The following is a 19,810-nucleotide window of genomic DNA, read 5'->3' as shown; positions in this document are numbered from 1 at the left end:
CTCCGGACTCTTAGGACCCATGCATCATTTAAAGAGCATACCTCCAAAGAGACCCCAAGCAGCTTTATTTTGGCAGTCTCTAACAAGCCTTTGTTCCTTTTCCCTTCGGTGCTGAATCTGCATTTGTTGATTTCACAATTTCTTGATATTGCGTCATCTTAACTACAGTTGAGAAAAAGAAAGTTTGGTTTGTAGATGTGGTGCAATCCCAGGAAGAGCGGGATTGAAGACAAAGAGGAATCAAAGACGGTGAAATATTCAGACCACCTCCTTTCATTTCCTTGTCTGTACAAGATCCAGAGTCGTGGCTTGAGTCTTGGACTATGGCTCTGGAGACCAGGGTTTGAATCCCAGCTTGGCCATGAAAGTCTTGTACATAAAATTACTTCCAGGGAACTTGTATAAGGTGAATTTCAGACTTGGGGCCCCATCTCCAAGGCCTCTCCTGATGTATGCGCAAATACTCCAAGATCTATTTTCATGGCTGGTTGGGATAGCGACACCTTTGCTTTCTGCTGTTTTAGTTTACACAAACTTTGATTCGTGCACAAAATTATCTTCAGGCTATATGTCTATAAGGTGTCTATGAAACGTAAATGAATTTCATATTTAGACTCGGGTCCAATCTCCGAAATACCTCTCTCTTTATGCAAACACTCCAAAATCCAAAACGTCTTTTCATGGGTGGTTGGCATAGAGACCCCTTTGCTTTCTGGTGGGTCAATGGGCACACACTTTGCTTCATGCACAAAATTATAAAGAGTATTGTGTAAAATTGTCTTCAGGCTCTGTGTATCAGGTTTATACTCAACAAATGTATTACATGTTTAGACTTGGGTCCCATCTTAAAGATGCCTCATGATATACAGTTGCCCCTCTGCATCCACAGATTTCTAATCCGTGGATTTAACCATTCATGACTTGAAAATATTTTTAAACATAAACTCCAGTCCACAAACCTTCATTTTGCCATTTTATTATAAGGGAAACCATTTTACTGTGCCATTGTAGTTAAGGGGACTTAGTTATTCACGGTGGTCCTGAAACCAAAACTTAGTGGATATTAAATGCCCACTGTATATGTCAATATTCCAGGATCTGAAACCCCAAACACTTTTGGTCCCAAGCATTTTGGAAAAGGGAGACTCAACCTGTAGCCCTCTACATTTGTGGCTTTGAGTTTTGTAGGTGTGATTATTTGTGGATTTAATGCACAAATCAGGAGCGCTACAGACTGCTATTCTCTGTAGGAATCTCTAGGTCCTCCAGCGCATCTCTGCCAGAACTTGACCACAGACTTGCAGTGGAGAACCTAGATGTTCCTAGAAAAAAGACTTCTCTAGGCATTTGTAGGTCCTCATATCTATGGTCATCTTTTGGCAGACATTGACCATAGAGTTCCACTGGAGGATCTAGATATTCCTAGAGAGGTGATCTCTCAGTTGAAAAAGTAGTAGTTTTTTGTAGTTTTTCTACATTCATGGGGTCCTGTGCCCCTAACTCCAGCGAATGTGGGGGTCCTACTGTTTACCAACATCCCAGCCCCTTCTGGTACCAAGCATTTCAGATAAGGGAGACTCTACCTGTCCAGTCTTCCAGATAACCCCCCCCCCCCCAATTGTGTCTCCTGTCCAGAAGCATCAATGGTCCAGTGCTCAGGTGGTCTTAACGTCTTGCTTTCTCTTGCCCCTCCAGGACCTGACGGCCCCTTGATGGAGGGAGAAGAGGACTCAGGTGCTGCCCGGCCCCCGCAGGGCTCCCCACGGCCAGGGGGTGAGAGACCCTTCCCCTTCCCGGCCTGGGAGGAGGGTTCAGGGGACGAGAACGCGCTGGTGATCCATAGCCAGGTGGAGGAAGAGGAGGAGCGCCACAAGTGTCTGGCGTGCGGGGAGAGCTTTCCGCAGCCGCTCGGCCTCCTGCGCCACCAGAAGCAGCAGCACGCGGGCGAGCGGGCCTTCGTGTGCCCCGAGTGCGGCCGGGGCTTCGGCCTCAAGCACAACCTCATCATCCACCAGCGGATCCACACCGGGGAGAAGCCCTTCGCCTGCAGCATCTGCGGGAAGCGCTTCAGCCTCAAGCAGAACCTCTTGACACACCAACGGGTCCACGGCGGAGGTGGCACCGAGCGGCGGCCCTTCTCCTGCGCAGCCTGCGGGAAGAGCTTCCGGGAACAGCGGCTGCTCTTCGCCCACCAGAAAGGAGGTGCCTGCAGACCATCCGTTCCGGAGAAAACGGGGATGCCAACACGAGGGAGGCCCTGCCCGTCGAGCGAGGGCGGCGAAGACGTAGGGCAGCGGCCACTGAGGGTTAAGCACCAAGAGAAGTCCCACCCGAACGGCGGGGCGGCCGCCGCCTTCACCTGCCACCAGTGTGGGGAAGGCTTCAGCTGCCGAAGCAGCCTGGTCAGCCACCAGCGGACCCACCGGGCAGAGAAGCCCCTCCCGAGCGAGGAGGGCAGGAGGCGTTTCAGCCCCAAGGAGACCCCAAGGAGCCCAGGGAAGAGACGCCAACCAGGAGAGGCCCCCTTCCAGTGCCTGACCTGCGGGAAGAGCTTTGCCCAGAAGAGCAACCTGGCTGCGCACCGGAGGAGCCACCTGGGGCAGGAGATGCTCAGCTGAGGAGGCTGCCCCCGCCAGAGGAAAGCCTTGCAACGATCGGAGTGCCTGGAGAAGGGGAGGTGTTGGTGGAGAATGGGGTACCCACGGTGCCCATGGCAAGAATTGGGCGGGAAGAGGGGATGATGGGATCTGTCCTGGGCAGCCTTGCGGTGGGGTAGGGGGCACCCCTCTGGGGGTCTTGACCGTGGACCACTGGATGTCTAAAAAGGACTCGGAAACCCATCGCTTGCAATTCCCAAGTGTCACTTGGGAAGCGTCCTGGAGATGAACCTCTTCAGTCCCATTTTCCATGAACTGACCCTCTTCGCCCCATTTCAGCCCAGGAGGCCCTGCTTGTCTTCACAGATGAATCTGGCCCTCCGTTGTCTCGCTTCTGGTCTCCTTTTTCAGTCAGGAAAGCGGTGTGTGCAACACCCATTTTATTTTATATTTTATAAACTTACTCAGCTTTATCTGATTTCCTTTCCTTTCTGGGTGACTGACACAGACCTGCCAAGGTTTTCCAACTTCTGTTCATTCTGGCCAATTTCACCCCCAAGATCTGCGCTGTGAGTTTTTGGGATCAGAGCGAAAGATGTTATTTTTCTTTGCAGGGAGAGAGAGGCGAAGGGTCCAGAATTGTGCCAAAGAGATCCAGTGTTCCCTCGGGGGGGGGCTCGTTTTGGGGGGATGGGGGGGATCGTTGGATCGGTTAAAGCGGAAGGATTACATCAGAACTTTGCAGTGGGTTTTTCTGTAAAGGGGACACTCTCTCCCATGCCTGTTTCTTCTGGATTGGAATTGGGAAGTGGATGTGGAAAGGGACTCATTGCTTGTGGACAGAAACCTTTGGATGATGGAAAGAGAATGAGAGATTCTCCGAAGAGGTTCGCGTGATTTATCTTTCCTTCAAGGCCTTCTTCTCCTTGGGAAGTGGGCTATCCAAAGTAAAAGGAAAGAGAGGGTGGGACCGGTTTGAGGGAGGAAAAATATCAAACAAATGGGCCGAATCCTATTCTGAGGCTGCATCTGCACTGCAGAAATAATGCAGCTTGATACCGCCTTTTAAGTGTCTTTGCTCAATGTTACTGGAATCAATCCTGGGATTTGTAGTTTGTTGAAGCACCAGAGCTCTCTGGCAGAGAAGCCTAAACGTCTCAACTGCAAATCCCAGGATTCCATAGCATTGGAGCCATGGCAGTTAAAGCAGTGTCAAACTGCATTATTTTTGCAGTGCAGATGCAGCCGTAGACCTGAATAGTGTAGACCCCAAAATAGTGGGACTTTGTGTTGACTCACTATTCAAGAGCTGATTTCTGTGGGTCTACTCTAGTAACTAAGCAGTAGGATTGAGGCCGTTAATATCCAGGACCCTATTTTGGGAAAGGTTTTGAATAGGGGAAGAATTTCCTATCAGACATCGGAAACATCCACTTTTTCTTTAAAGTCCAAATTGCTTGTTATTGGCTTGGAGAGGAGTCCCCTTCAGAGCCAAATCTTTACAAATAGGGCAGGGCCAAATGCAGTCTTCAGCCTCTTGGGTCCAGTTTATGGAGCTTTCCACCTGCTTTCTTCTCCCTTTTTGCTCTCAGCCTCGTCCGCTGCTCTGTGGGTTTGTCCTTGCCTTTCGTTTTCTCGGTTTTTAACAGCTCTTCCGCTTGACCAAATAATCCACGTTGAGTATCTTAAAAGGCATTTTTTAAGCTGCACATGATTCAGCTGCTTGCAGATCTTCCTGGAAACAGTTCTGCAGCCTCTGTCCAAATAAAGTGTTTCCCGAACTCGCTTCCCTGGCTTGTCCAGGTGGGCATACAGGTGTGCTGTGCCAAGTGTTGGCAATCCAAAGCTGCAGATTGCTGATTGAATGAACGGTTGTGCAAGAAAGGGCTCTGCTCCGGGTTGCACTCTGAACTTTAAAGGGTCCTGGATATGTTTAGGGTTTATCACTTAGGATGGCACCTTTAAAGTGTGGATTAAGACCCAGAGCGGATTGTCACCCATTGGCTTAAGCCACATCGTCTGCCCCTGGACGGGTCAGTGAGCTCCTCTTCCGGCCAACTATAAAGTCCCATTCACAAATGATCACCAAGCGTGGCGCACACTTCCAGGTTGCACCAGGACTACGGTTGCAAATATTCAGTGGTCAAATGAAAGAGGAGTGGACGATGGGCTATGTTCCACTTTAGTGCAAGTCTGGAGATCATGGGCCTACAGGCCACACATGGCACAAATACACTCCCAGTCATGCACCCTAAATAATCTTTCCCAGTCAGAGATAATGGAAGAATTAGACACGCTTTCTGTTGCAGAGTTGCACTATTCCTTGGCAGAATCTTCCCAAATGGCTCCTCGAGTGATGCTGCCAAAAGCAGCTGGCATGTGCCTGTTGTTCCTTTGTGTCCATCTGTGGCCAGTTTCCATGTGCCCCATCCCCAAACTGTCCCACCGAAGGGAATATATGGCTGTTCCTGGGGTGAGTTCACTGCTGATGTGACGAGCAGGTTTTGCAAAGTATGGCTGCTCAGATACAGGGGCCATGTTGGTACCTTCATGAAGCCAGATGTGGAATGCAAGCAATTGGGTTGCAGAAAAGGTTGAAAAAGACGCCTTGTGCTACCTTTTCCAACTCGGTGACTTTGTGAAGCAGATGTTGAAAGTGGAAGCATTGCATTCAGGCTGCTGGAGAGAAAGATTGTCTTCTGTTTTAGGGAGTCAGGGAAATGGAGTCCCAGGTTCTGGCTGCTTTCCTGAAATGGTTCCTTTCCTCTGCCATGCTCCATGGGAGAAATCCTGCTTCAGCATCCAGTACTTGCTGGGGGTCCATGGAGGGGGTCCCCTGGATATATCAACCCCCCCCCCCCCGAATATATACTCAGAGAGACACAAAGGAGGCAATTTCAATGGTCCAAGGGCCAGCAGAAACTGGATAAACTTGGGCAAGCGCCAGGGTTGCCCTGCTTTGCAAGGACTCAAAGGGTCTTGGTGGAAGAGACTTGATACCCACTGTACTTTGTGGATGATGATGATGATGCACCTTATTCTTCCTGTCCCCTTTGCTTGGACCTCTTTCTTTGTTCAATAAAATGTCCATTCGCCTTTGCCTCTGCTCCCTTTTGTGATGCTTTCTGCCAAAGGGCTGGGAGGTGGATTTTAGTATCGGCTAGATTTTTAAGCAGATGGGGTCCCTCTGACTGAAGTCAAGGCAGATGTCACCAGATCATTGTTTCTGATCCAAACGTAGGCACTGATGCAGACGCTTATGGCCCTGGGACGTCTTTCTGCGATTGAGATCTGCAGGGTTGATGCAGCCAAGATCCATCTCCCAGTCTCTCCTCTCAAAACCCACCTTAAAACCCAGGCTGCAAATAAATATTATTACTGTTTGTGTGGCGTTGGTGAAAGGGGTTTAAGCCACTTTTGGGAAGGGGGTGAATGTGCCATCCTTCAGCGTCCCGCTCTCCAGGGCTGCAGAATTCCTTTATTTAGTGCAACCATTTGGCATTTAAGGTGGGTATGCAGATGGGGCATTTGCCATGAACCACAACTAGAAGTGAACAAGAGCAAAAAGTTATGGGGTTGTGAGGCTAGCTCATATTGTTGGAGATGGGCCAGCCTAGATTAACGCCACAGTTATTTTAAAATGCAATTGAAAGAAGATTCAATGCATTGGTTTTGCAACTGCGTGCAATTATCCGGATGATCCGACAGCAGCTCATAGTGAGGCAGGTAGTTGCAAAACCAATGAATCAAATCTTTTATCAAATTGGGGGGGGGGGCACAATTGTGCCAAAAAAGAAGTGATTACAAAGGGATAATGAAAAGATCTGCTTTCATAGTGGGAACGATAGACCCTTTAGAATCGATTAACCAACACAGAGTAAAGGCAAATCCCAAACCGGTTTAAAAGTGGGAATGGGGCCTTAGGAGGCGAAATGCAGCCGTGAAATTGCTTTGCCACCTTCTCCCTGTGTCTGCTTTGCAGAGAGTTATTGCATCCTTTTAATGCGCGCACATTCTCTGCAGTTCCTCCCTTTGGCCTCTCTGGGAATGGGAGATCTCCCGTTTTCATAACCCTTAGAGTGGTGGCCCCCAAACTGCGCTTTAAGAGATTTTGGGCTTCATCTCCCAGAAGCCCCAGCCGTGTTGGCCAGTAGCCTGGGATTCTGGGAGCTGACGTCCAAAATCCCTTAAAGAGCACAGTTTAGGGGCCACTGCCTTAGAAAACCCCAAGGACCCTATTTGGGGGGTTAGGGCACCCTCTGGTGGCTGCGCTGCAAACTGCAGGCCCTTTATTTGTTAAAGCAAACACAGTCCTCCGTTTTTGCGGACTTGGAATCCGCGTCCTTCGCTCATTCGCGGGTGGCAAACGGAGGGGGACAAAATGGGGCACGTGCTGCCATTGAAGTCAATGGGGCTTGAATACCGGCGATTTCCCATTTTTGGGGAGGGGGGTTCTGGAGCAGATCCCTGAAAAAAAGCAAGAGTGCCTGCATTTGCATGAAACCATAGACTGGAAGGGAGCGCAAGGGCCATTGAATCCAGGCCCTTCTGCCGTGCGGGAGATGCGCCATAAATTTAGTCCATTTCTGTTTTCAACAGAAACAAATATTTGCTTGAAACGGATTAATTAAACATTTCTATACTTTTAAAAACAATATCTGCTTGAAAGAAATCTTAGTAAATTTCTATATTTTTAACCATAAAAACATACTGTGATACCATGCGCTATCATTTTCACTGTTTTTAATAGCTTTTTTTGTTTTGCATTTTTAATGGTATTATTTTAAATCAGTGCGTGAATTATTTGAGCATTGAAAAAAGTTTAATATCATTTTAAGATGCACTTTTTGCAAATTTTAAATGGTATTCTTCTTTTATTTAAATCATGGGCTGCTCTGAGGCCCAAAGACTGGTATTGTGGGACTCTGGGCCCCGCATCCCATTCCTTACTGGTTTCTCTTATTTTAAGTCGGAGAATCCTAGAGTTGGAAGGAGGCCCCGGAGGCCATGAATTCGAACCCTTTGCTGAATGCAGGACCTCAGTCTTCTTTTCCCCAAGCAGGACGTCCCCAGCTCCTAAAACCTTTCCTTGTCGGCTTTGTTCTCCATGCCTCTTATCATCATCCTTCTGGCCTCTCCAAAAAATTCACCCCAATATCATTCTTAAAATGAGGCACCCAGAACCAAACACAGGGCTCCAGGTGAGGCCTGACCAGTGCCAAATATAAGGGGACTATTCCCTTCCATCCATTCTGCTCCACCAATCTGCAAAAACACCCCCCCCCCCCCAAAAAAAAGTTCCTCTTCTTATATATTAAAAGCCTGCTTGAGCAAAAGGGCCTTTTCCTGCCAGCAAGGAAAGCAGGGAAGGGACTGAGAGGAAGCCCTGAGCCATATAGGGCTTTATAGGGTATATTAGCTGTTTCTATTTCTGCATTGTCTGGGCTGAACTGGTGAAGGCCCTCGGCGGTTATTATTTTGCTTTTCTTTATGTTCAACATTAAGCCTGAAGCCTAAATATCTAAATACTGGCTCTCAGCTGATGCAGTGCCAGACATTTCTGGACACTGGGACAGGCATGGAGGGCAATGCTCTCATTTCGCGCATACATCCCCAGCTGTGCACCTGGAAGTGCCTGGGACCTGTGCCCTGTTACAGCCAGCCGTTCTGCAAGATGCCTTCTGTGGGGTGGGGGCATCTGTTGCTTGTGCCCAGGTTTGCTTCTCTGCAGGGTCCAGCAGGGCTTTGCTAGAAGGCAGTTCCTGCTCTCAGGCAGGAAAGCACTGGAAAGCCTTACTGCCTCCCCTTTCTCAGAAGCGCTGTGGCGATGCAGAAAGCGAAAGCACCGAAATAAATCAGCGGTCTGTACTGGGCCTCAGTCTCTGTTGCAGCAAAAACACAAGATCACACAATGCATTTCAGGCTCTCATTGACTGGGCAGTTTAGTCATTCCCTTTTTCCACTTCTGGATTACATTTGGATAGAAATGTTACAGACCTCCTGTTTCTCTTTTGGATTCATGACCTTCTACACCTTGTTCAGTCCCCTCCCAACCATATTTGTATCGGCATTTAATGATAATGCTTCATCCACTTTGGAAAGAGCCACTAGGCCTTCAAAAATGTTGTGGAACAAATTCCGGTTTTTGAGACAGATGCATTTTAGGACGTCATTTTGTGACAACATTTAGGATGTAGTCCAAAGTGTCAGAGCACAACAGGTAAGAGGTAAGCTTTGTTTTTATTGTTTTAAGTGAAGCTGAAGGCACAAATACAGCTCTACAAAAGACGGATAGAAAACGGGGGATCTCAGAAGCTTCTTTGGGAAGTGTCCATCGGAAGCACTCTTCCCCAGCACTTCTTCCTCTAACCAAAGAGCCACGTGGTACATTTCCTCCAACCCGAATCCTTCTCTTTAGGCTTTCCGATTTTACTAAATCTGCCAGAGGAAGGAGGACTCTTTCTAACAAATGTCATGGTTCAAAATTAATCGCTCACTAAAGTGTGGGAGTCACATCAGTCAGGAAACCTAATACATGAGGCCTCTTTTCTAAAAAAACCCCCAGTTAATTATGTTTCATCAGTTGATCGTAATAAATCTATATATAAAAGAAAGGCCTAGTTAATTAACAAGTTAATGAGACGATTAAGTAGTTAGGCATAAGCAAAAACCGCAAGAGAAAATTTCAGCAGAAAGAAAGCAGGAGAGGATGCCATCCTCCCAACATGCAAAGGGCTTTTCATGCTTGGAAAAAGACCACAGCCGCGTATCCTGGGTCTCAGCACTTAGACTTCAGTCCCTTTCTTCTTTGCGTTGTGTGGCTTCTGTCCTTCCCTCTCTGCTTTTCTTTTCTTTAGTTGTGATTTTACATTTGAATCTGGTTTTGGAATACAGTAGGGCTTGCCTTTATTCTTCAGTACCATCTTCTCAATCATAAAAAGCAGCTCCTCTGCTTGCTTTTCCTGCTCCTCTCCCACTTCGTTGTTGTTGAAGCCGCAGTATCGGTCGCCACAGGCCTTGATCAGATCCCGAAAATGCTTGTTATCTGTGTCAGAGATGTAGTTTTTCAGGCTTACCCTCCGCAAGTCTTCTCTGTGCGTAAGCACAACGACGGTGTGGTTTTGTGCCTCGGGGCCAAATATCTCCTTGACCCGCTTTGCTGCTTGGTGGTCTTCCTCTGTGTAGCGGCCCAGTTGGGACACCAGCACCAGCGCATGGGGCCCTGGCCTGGAGAGACGGAGGCAGCGCTCGATCTCATCGAAAGTTTGGGATTCCTTGGAGTCAAAAATGGCAGGCGTGTCCATCACTGTAAGCCGTTTCCCCTTCCACTCCTGGATTCTCAGCTGGCAAAATTTGGTTACAGGGCTGAGTTCAAGTCTGGAGTCAAACCGCTCTTTCCCGAGGATGGTGTTCCCTGTCGCACTTTTCCCGGCTCCCGTCTTCCCTACAAGGACGATACGCAGCTCCGGTTCCTCAGAAATCTGGTGGCGGCTTCCTGGCTCTGCTGGAATAGTAGACAAATAATAATAATAATAATAATAATAATAATATGTTTTATTTATATACCGCTATTCCAAAGACCATAGCGGTGAACAGCAAGTAAGCTAATTTGCCCCCAACAGTCTGGGTACTCATTTTAGCTCCCTCCTCGGAAGGATGCAAGCCTGAGTTGAGCTTGGGCCCTTTTGCTGGTCTTGAACTCGCAACCTTGTGGTTTCGAGTGAATGGCTGCAGTAGAGGCATTGAACCCCTGCGCCACCAGGGCTCCAAGAAACTCAAACACAGACCTGAAAGGCCCTGTAAGAGTCAGGGCCCCACCAGAGACACCCCCCAAAATGTTTAATTCCCTGCAGGTGTCCTAATAGAAAGCCACAGACCAAGACCTCATGCAAGGAGACAACTTAACCAGCTCACAGTGATAGTTCAAATTGCTTGTGTTGAACCATTGCACCGAAATAACCATGGAACAGCCCCCATGATGGAAACTTCCTTGCATGGCAGAAGGGGGTTGCTCTGGAGGGCCCTTTTTGGGGTCTCTTCTGACTCTGTATTTCTATTAATATAAGTTTCAGAAAAGTACTACATTTGTGCCGAAGAATGGCAAGTTCTTCATAATCGCTCCTATCACTGTGGTACAGGGCTTGTTTTGGTAGCCAGTACCCAAGGACTGATAAGAAAGAGAGGCGGTGGATGGGGGGGGGGAACCCACAAGGAGATCCCAAAAAGGAACCTCCCAGAAAGCTGGATGGCTACCTCTGACCTTCCTGCCCAGCACTGAGAAGAGCCAACTTTTCTCTACTTCAAAGATGGTAGGTGGGAGAAATGTTTTCGCCCTTCTGTCCTCCTCCCAGTCTGGCAGAGGAAGAAAGAGGGAAGGAAGCTTGTTTTCTGCTGCTCCAGAGACTAGAATATGGAACAATGGATGCAAACTACAGGAAAAGAGATTCCACCTCAACATTAGGAAGAACATCCAGGTCTGGGAACCAAGTCCTATGAGAAACAACTCAGGGAGAAGAGACGGTTAAGAGGGGACATGATAGCCCTGTTCAAATATTTGAAGGGATGTCATATTGAGGAGGGAACAAGCTTGTTTTCTGCTGCTCCAGAGAATAGGACGCAATGGAGCAATGGATGCAAGCCACAGGAAAAGAAATTCTACCTCAATGTTAGGAGGATCTTTCTGGACACTGGAAGATGCTGCTGCCTTGGAAAATGGTGGAGTCTCTTTCTTGGAAGGTTTTTAAACAGAGACTGGATGGCCATCTATCGCAGGGAGGGCTTGGATGGTGTCTTCCTGCAGGACACCCTAAAAGCAACCGCATATGGGTTTGACTTTGGCAAGGCAAAATCAGATTTAAAAAAACACAACACCCAACATTTCACAGATGAAATCAGGACTCATGTGGCCAAGCATGGCAAAAGTTATTTATGTGGAAGAACACACTGGCTTTTGTGTGACCTGACTGGGAAGGGTAGGATTGCAGTCCCTCCTCTCCTCTTCCCCTCCTAAGTTAATCATGTACAAAGGACTTTTGCACATTGATCTCAATTTACAGCAACTGAAGTAAGCTGAGGACAAAAGGGGGGAAGTGGGAGGAGGAGAGAGAAACTGGGGCATTTTAAAAGGAGGTGGAGAAGTTGGAAGACAGAAGATTAATCGAGACTGTCTTTGCCAAATCAGGATGCTTGGAGAGCATGGGAATCACAAGTGGACTGAAACCACCTCTTAAAACTTCTAGTGATCTCTTACCCTCATCTTGGTAGCCTTCTTTCCCCATTCCTTGAACCTCCATCACATCCTGCACCTTTTCCACATCGCTGTCCGTTTGCACACCTTCTTCCCCTCTAGTTTTCCTTTCTTTTAGGCTTTCATCCATGCTAGTGATGCAGAGACAGCTGCCTGGGTTCTTCTCCACAATTTCCTCAACCTTTGCCAGTAGCTCCTCCGCCGCCTGGCTTTTTCCTGGCTCTTCTTCACTGTCAAATATAGAGTAATAGCTGTAATGGTCCTGGATCATTTGTTTAAGGTTTGAACATGATAAATCACCCTCCATGCTTCTTCTAGTGTCTTTCCCAGTGAAGACAGGGATGGTGCTCTTCAAGGCTTCCTGGCCAAAGGCTCCCTGGATCCATGGTCTTACTGCCTGGTCTGCTTCATTAAACTGCTCCGGCCGGGTCACCAAGAGCAGAGCATGAGGGCCTGGTCTGGAGAGAAGGAGATCTGTAGGGGAGATCTTGGCTTTGTCGAGCTGAGAAATCTCTGGTGCGTCAATGAGGACAACTTTCCTTTCCTTCCACTCCCTGATTCCCAACAGTTGAGGCTTTCTTGCAGGGCTGGCTTCCAATGTTTCTGGGCCGAGGATGATGTTCCAAGCCTGTTTCTTATCTTCTGGGTTCCCTAAAAGGACAATTCGGATCTCTGGGTCCTCTGGCTCTGGCTCTGCTGGGAAGACGTGAGACTGTGTAGTTAATGCACATGCACAATTCGGTCTAGCTAGTGGGAAAGGTGGCTTCTGAAAGGAGCAAGAGGATAGGAGGACTCCTAGCCCTTGTGATGAGTGGCGATACAGAGCTTTGGAGACTTCATTCTCAAAAGCAGCCATTGGGACCAAACAGACAAGCCAAAACAAAGCTGCTTCGGTTCACTTTGGGGGTATGCTGTTTAAATGACACATGCATCTTAAGAGGCCAGAAGCTGTGCCAAAGCTGTGCTCCAGTCCTTAGGACTGGAGCACGGCTTTGGCGTGGCTTCCAGCCTCTTAGTACACCTCCAACACCTTAAACAGCAAACCTCCAATGTGACCCGAAGCAGCCTTATTTTGGCCTGCCTGTTCAGGCCCATGAATACTTTTGCTATTCATTACCCTAGAAATTGAGAAGATAATAAAAAACTGTATACTGTTCTAGGAATGCTCACTTTGGGACATACTCTGCAACGCCCCTGAAAACCCCATTTCTTGTGCTGGAATGTTGTTTCTGCAGAAACCCAGGTTTTCTGCAGAGGAAGCCTTCTTTCAGGGTGCAAAAGTCTCATTGGATATGAAAGAACTCCATGGCTTTTTTTTGGGGGGGGGGGGAGGGGTTTTTTGACACAAAATTAATGCCAAACTGTAAAGATCCTTGGGAAAACCCCTTTTCATTTGTAACTTGAATGTTTGCAAATATTCCATCTTGGAAAATTCTCTCTCTCTCTCTCTCTCTGTCTCTCATTCCCTTTCCTATTGCTACTTCTATCTGTCTTTCTTGAGAGGAAAAAATACCAAGTAAAGAAATACAGCTGCATAGCCGCACAATGTTATTTTATTTTATTGTAAAAAGGTATTGCTCAAAGGCTCCTCTCTTTGGAAGCCAGCCAACACTTTTCTTGAAGGAAGGCTATTACTCATATGCAGACAGATTGAAGGATCTCTTAGGCCTTTATCACACAAGCAAAATGGAACGTTAGACTTACCTGAGATACGTCCCTCTCCATCAGAGAAGGTCTGAGCATCCTGACTCTGGGTGGCTCCGCCCACTTCAGCTCCTGATAGGCAGAGAAGAAAGACAAGAGACCCGGGGCCTGGCCCCGCCCTCATGGGCGGAGCCGCCCGAGGAACCTCAGTCGATGACTAGCCATGAACAACCAAAGAAGGATCGGCTCGCCCACCCGCGCCAATAGGCGTAATAATGCCGGGTGGGGAGGATGCTCGGACCTTCTCTGATGGAAAGGGACGTATCTCAGGTAAGTCCAACGTTCCATTTCCCATCAGAGAAGGGGCTGAGCATCCTGACTCTGGGATTGAGAAAAGCCACCAAATTCCAGGGAAGGCGAACTGGAGACAATCTGTTGTTGTAATACCCTCCGGCCAAAGGCCACCTCTGCTGATTGGAAAAGATCCAGTTTATAATGTCTGACAAACGTGGATGGAGACTTCCAAGTGGCTGCTCTGCAAATTTCGGCCAGTGGGGCGTTAGTGGTTAAGGCTGCTGACGTCGCCGCGCTCCTAGTTGAATGGGCAGTGATGCCTTGAGGTGGGTCGAGGTTGAGAGCTCAGTAACATGCGATGATGCATTGTCTAATCCACCTCGCCAGAGTGGAAATTGACACCTTCTTTCCTTTGGAGTTCAGCCGAAAAGCTATGAAGAGAGCTTCCGACTTTCTAAATGCCGAAGTCCTCTTGAGGTAAATCTTGATGGCCCTACGAACGTCAAGGGTGTGCCAAATCTTTTCCAGGTCTTTGGAAGGCCGTGGGCAGAAAGAAGGCAGCATGATGTCTTGAGAGGAATGGAACACCAAGTTTACCTTGGGAATGAAAGTTGGATCAGGTCCGAGTAGGACTGAGTCAGGTCTGATCATGCACAATTCTTTACAAACAGATAAGGCACTGATCTCTGAGACACGTCGAGCCGATGTGAGAGCTGTGAGGATCAGCGCCTTCCAAGTGAGGAACTTGAGAGGGACCTCTCTCAGTGGTTCAAAAGGATGTATAGTTAGGGCCTTGAGGACCTCGTGAAGATCCCATGACGGGAAATGATGTTTGGTTGGTGGAGACCTGTTAGACACTCCCTTGAGCATTCTGCGAATGTGAGGATGATGAGAGATCTTGGCTGCCTCATCGTGGGGAAGAACCGAAGTTATAGCCGCGACCTGTCTTTTAATGGTGTTTGGGCGAAGTCCCTGATCTATCCCATCCTGGAGGAACTGGAGGAGTGTAGGCACTGATACCTGAATGAAATCTTTTTTCTTGAGTTTACACCACCTCTTGAAGGCTCCGAATGTATATTCGTAGATTTTGATCGTTGACTGGCGACGGGAGGCCAGGATGGACTTGATCACCTCTGGCAAGTATCCATAGCTGGATAGCATGTGGCGCTCAATTTCCAGGCGTGTAGCTGAAGCCAGGCTGGATCGGGGTGGTGAATCTGGCCTTGAGACAGCAAGTCTGTCTGATGGGCAAGAGAAAACTCTGAGTCGATAGATTCAGAATCTCTGAGAACCAAGGACCTCTGGGCTACACTGGGGCCACCAGGATGACCTCTGACCTGGTCGCTCGTATCTTGGAGAGGAACTTCAAAAGAAGCAGTATCGGTGGAAAGGCATATAGAAGGCCCTTCGGCCAGTGGCATTTGAGGGCGTCTATGTCTTCTGCTCCCTTCATCCGGAACCTGGAGAAGAACCTTGGAGTTTTGGCGTTGGATGGAGAGGTGAACAGGTCTAATATTGGGAGTCCCCACTCCGTCGTGATGTAGCTGAACACGTCCGTTCGACTTAGCCAGTCTGCTTTTGAATTTAGCTTTCCTTGGAGATGTTCTGCGTCTAGGCATAGCAGGTTGGCTTTGGCCCAAGTCAGGAGAGATTGGGCCTCCATCATCAGAGACCCGGATCTGGTTCCGCCCTGTCGGTTGACATGGGCCTTTGCTGTAATGTTGTCCGTCCTTATCAGGACCACCTTCTGACGGATCAAGTGATGAAAGGCTTGAAGCGCCAGATGGATAGCTCTTAACTCCAGCCAATTGATGCTGTGTGTTAGTTCTGTTGGGCTCCACTTACCCTGAGCTATGTGAGGTCCGCAGAAAGCTCCCCAGTCCCTGAGGCTGGTGTCTGTGGTGATTTGAATCCATTGCAGCTTCCAAATGGGCCTTCCCTTGGAGATCGCCTCCGAGTTCCACCAGCGAAGCGACTGTTGCACCTCGTTGTCAAGGAGGATCTTTTTGGGCTTCTTCAGTGTGATGGTGAGGTAGGAGAAGCCATTGCAGGGGTCTGGCATGGAACCTCACCCAAGGCAGGCACTCAATGGCTGCTATCATGAGGCCTTGTAGATGAGCCAGAAGTTGGAGGCTGGCCCTTGATGAGTCCAAGACCTTGAGGACAGTCTTCTGGATGGATCTGGTCCGGTCTTGGAGGAGATGCACTATGCCCGCTTGGGTGTCTTATCAGGGCTTCCAGGTGATGGATCTTTTGATTGGGACTCCGTGAGGATCTTGGAGGTGTCCTGTAATGTCTGATCTCTGGATGGAGCACGGATCAGCAGGTTGTCCAAATAAGGGTTAACGTGGAGACGTCTTGTTCTTAAGTGGGCCACCAAGGCCACCATGACCTTGGTGAAAACCCTCGGGGCTGACGCCAAACCAAATGGGAGCGACCTGCATTGGAAGTGGAGATTGCCATGTTTGAAACAGAGAAAACGCCATGAAGATGGATGGATAAGAATGTGAAGATGAGCATCTTGTAGATCCAGCGAAGACAGAAAGTCTCCGGGTTGGAGGCTGTCTAGAATGGACTTGAGCATCTCCATTCTGAACTTTTTCTTGAGGATGAACCGGTTGACAGCTCTCAGGTTGAGGAGGGCTCTCCAAGTCTTGTTTTTCTTTGGGACTAGGAAGAAGGTTGAATAGCATCCTCTTCCCCTTTCGCCTGATGGAACTGGCTCGATGGCCTGAATGGCGAGAAGACGTTCGATGGCTTCCAGCAGGAGGCAGTGTTTGGCGGGATTGCTTGACTTGGATGAAGGTATGAACATATCGCGAGGTAGTCGATGGAACATTAACTTGTAGCCTCGCCAAACAGTGTCCAAGCCTGGCTGAATTCCTGAAGCCTTCCTCCTGCTGGATGAATCCCGTCATTGTTGGGTTTTCTGCAATGATTTCTGGCCTCCAGCATCCTTGGTGGGGAAAGAGAATCTGTTTTGTTGGAAAACTTGGAATTCCCCCAATGCGACTTGTTAGACCTGGACTCTCTGGCTTGAAAGGAGTTGGAGTTAGAGTTGGAAGGGAAGAATGATTGGGAAGAACGAAAGGAGGAGCGGTTCTTAAACTGTCTCCTATCCTCTCTCTTTTTTACCTGAAGGCAGGGCCTTCTTTTTGTCTTTACCCTCGACAAGAACTGGTTCTAGGGATTCTCCAAACAGATTAGTGCCAAGGTAGGGAGTGAAGGCCAAATTTTGTTTCCAATTCTTTAACCACAGCTGGCGCCTGACCGCTATGGATGCTGCTTGGGCCCTGACACATTGCTGAACAGTGACAAGAGTAGCATCTGCCGCAAAGGCCAGAAGCCTTGGTAATTTTGTTTATGGTCTCTCTGACCTTAATGTCTGTGTTGGGGAGGAGTTCGAGAAGCTCGCAGGACCACTGGAGGTTGGCACACATTACCATAGAAACAGTAGTTGCCACCCTAATGGCTATGGACATGGCTTCATGGGCCTTTTTGAGAACTCCTTCAGCTCTCCTGTCCTCCAGGTTTCTGAGGGTGTCCTCCCCATCCCGACTGAAGACCGCCGAGGACACCAGGGCTGACACGGGGGCAACAACCAGGGGGACCTTAAGCTTGTCCATGACTGCTGACTGGAGGATATAGTGTTTGCGAGTAACACTGTGATTGGGCCTATAAGCAGCCGGCCTATTCCATTCATCCCTAATTATCTGCATGATGTTGAATGGACAGGGAACTTCTTGGACTGAGGGTGTTGTGACTGGGAACAAATCCTCGCCCACCTTGGGGAGGTTTGAGTCCAACGGATCAGACTGGGCTGAAGGTAAGACAATGCCCAGGGTTTTTGTAGTCTTTTTTACTAGAGGGACATAATCTTCAGGTCTGAATAGATGGGAGGACAGAGGGGCATCCCTGGCCGATTCTCCCTCATCTTGTGTCAACTCTCCCTCCTCAGTCTCTGAATGGGAAGACTCGTCTCCATCTATCTCAGAGGAGTCCTCATCTGAGGAATGGATGGAGTGGGAGCACCTGCGTTTTGAGGACTTTTTGATGTATCTAGCTCTTTTGCGTGGGGGCTGATAAGAGTACTCAGACTCTGAGTCTGAATATGAATGTCTCCCATCATCCCCTTTGGAGTCGCCAGAAGACTGAATAGGGTTGGAGGAGGGGGGGGTCTGTCCGCCCGGCAGAGGCATCACTAGACCCTCCTGTCCCAGAGCAGCTGCCGAGACCTGTGGGATCTCTAGTGTCCCTCTTCTCAGTAGAGGATTGGGGCCACGCCACTGTCTCATGCGCCATGTTGGGACCTGAGCTGGGCGCTTGTGAGTTAGCCCTGCTCGGAGCGGCCCGACTGTCGGGGTCAGAAGGGCCAAGATGGTGCACTACCGGAGTGGGGTCAAGATGGCGGCCCCCATCCTGGGCCATGCGGCCAAGATGGCCGCCCCCATAGGCAGCTGTGTGACCAAGATGGCCACTCCCATGGGCAGAGGCATGGCCGAGATGGCTGCCGCCTGCAGCTGGCACCATCGCGTTGCCCCCTGATGGTGGTGGGAAGCTGTGATTCACCTCCACGAATGATGGCGAACCTCATGTGGCCGCAGCAGCAGCGTCCCGGTTGCCCGATGGGAAAGGAGCCTGGCCTGAAAAGTAAGGGCCCAGCCACATGACCTTGGGGGGTCCCGCTGGGGCGCTAAAGGGCCCACCCTCCCCAGTTGAACGGGTTGGGTCCAAGGGGGTGAAGCCCGGGAGACTCGCCCTCGGCCCGGAGGGCCTTAGCAGTGCTGGAGCCTCATTAGTTAGAAAGGCCTTAAACCAGCGCAGCATCTCTGTGATCATCCGCTGTGATCGCTGGAATAGTGGTATAGAAATAAAATTTTATTATTATATATTATTATATCTCAGGGGGGCATTACTCATGGACTCTCCTTTGGTCTCGGGAGTTTCCACTGTGGACGCTCTCTCTTGCGCCCCTGACCGAGACAGCTGGGAGGCCCTGGCTTCTGCAGCGAGAGGGAAGGGAAACCCTTCCGTCAGTTGCGGCCATGCTTCCGCTGCTTGTTCAGGCAGTGCTGTGAGAGCCTCAGGGCATGCAGCCAGCAAAGCCAGGGCTGGCCAGGGCTGGGTGGAAGTGTGCTCCCCTTGAGCTCTGGCTTCCTCCTCAGAGTCCATGGAGGAGAAGAAGAAAGAGGAGAAGGGAAAAGACAAGCGATCGAACCAGGCAGGTCAGGGGAGCTGGTTGGATCTCAAACAAAGGGGGGAACAGCGAAGAAAAGACTGCAGAAGAGAAGTATGTCCTATCAGGACCAAGGCAGGAAGGAGACTGAGGTTCCTCAGGCGGCTCCACCCATGAGGGCGGGGCCAGGCCCTGGGTCTCTTGTCTTTCTTCTCTGCCTATCAGGAGCTGAAGTGGGCGGAGCCACCCATAGTCAGGATGCTTGGCCCCTTCTCTGATGGGAAATCAGTGTGAAGGCAATGCAGGGGCAATCATGGGGTTTCAAATTTGTTTATCACACGATGCCAAACGCAATCAGGAGCCATCTTAAACACAATCAGGGGGCATTCCAGGGGCATTCCAGGGTTAGGTAAATTTGGAGGGGAAAGAGGATTTACTTAACCCTGGAATGACCCTCGATTGTGTTTAGGATGGCTCTTGATTGAAACCCCATGATTGCCCCTGCATTGCCTTCACATTGACCCTGGGATAACTTCATTAAAGAGCAAAGCCTTGATATCAGGAGTGGGCAACTGCAGCAGGTCAATGCCAGCCACCCAGGTCCTATCTTGGGCCGCTCCGAATTAAGGGCCACTCATAGATAGGAAGGCAGGGAAACGAGCAGCCCTTCTGGTTTGCTAAAGCCCAGCTTTGTTGCAAGAGGGGTCCAGTGGAGCAGGACAATCATTTCTGTTTTGGAAGCAACCGTCACGTGGAACTGGGAGCCAGAGCTGGGGATGTTTAGCCTGGAGAAGAGAAGGTTAAGAGGTGATATGATCGCCCTGTTTAAATATTTGAAGGGATGTCATATTG

At 49.3% G+C, this 19,810-nt stretch overlaps 2 protein-coding genes across 3 annotated transcripts in view; one reads left to right on the top strand and one right to left on the bottom strand.

Annotated features, from left to right (window-relative positions):
- Positions 1-1,423: 1,423 nt before the first annotated feature.
- On the top strand, positions 1,424-5,696 carry LOC121933148 (gastrula zinc finger protein XlCGF7.1-like). Its single transcript, XM_042472494.1, has one exon. The coding sequence runs from the start codon at positions 1,644-1,646 to the stop codon at positions 2,616-2,618; it is 975 nt and encodes a 324-aa protein (XP_042328428.1). The 5' UTR covers positions 1,424-1,643; the 3' UTR covers positions 2,619-5,696.
- A 3,134-nt stretch (positions 5,697-8,830) lies between these two features.
- Positions 8,831-19,810, bottom strand: part of LOC121933141 (GTPase IMAP family member 8-like) — a 12,306-nt gene continuing 1,326 nt past the window's right edge. Inside the window, exons 2-3 of one of the 2 annotated variants that reach the window (XM_042472483.1) lie at positions 11,848-12,537; positions 8,831-10,101 (exon numbers count right to left, since the gene is read on the bottom strand). In XM_042472483.1, the coding sequence (XP_042328417.1) occupies positions 9,383-10,101; positions 11,848-12,537 (1,409 nt within the window). In that variant the 3' untranslated portion in view covers positions 8,831-9,382. The remainder of the gene's footprint in view (positions 10,102-11,847; positions 12,538-19,810) is intronic. The other variant, XM_042472484.1, reaches the window with a different exon arrangement.

This window comes from Sceloporus undulatus, chromosome 6 (assembly GCF_019175285.1).
Source record: "Sceloporus undulatus isolate JIND9_A2432 ecotype Alabama chromosome 6, SceUnd_v1.1, whole genome shotgun sequence".
Lineage (NCBI taxonomy): Eukaryota > Metazoa > Chordata > Lepidosauria > Squamata > Phrynosomatidae > Sceloporus > Sceloporus undulatus.
Note: the sequence above shows the minus strand (reverse complement) of the source record. Positions and strands in the feature narration are given on the sequence as shown.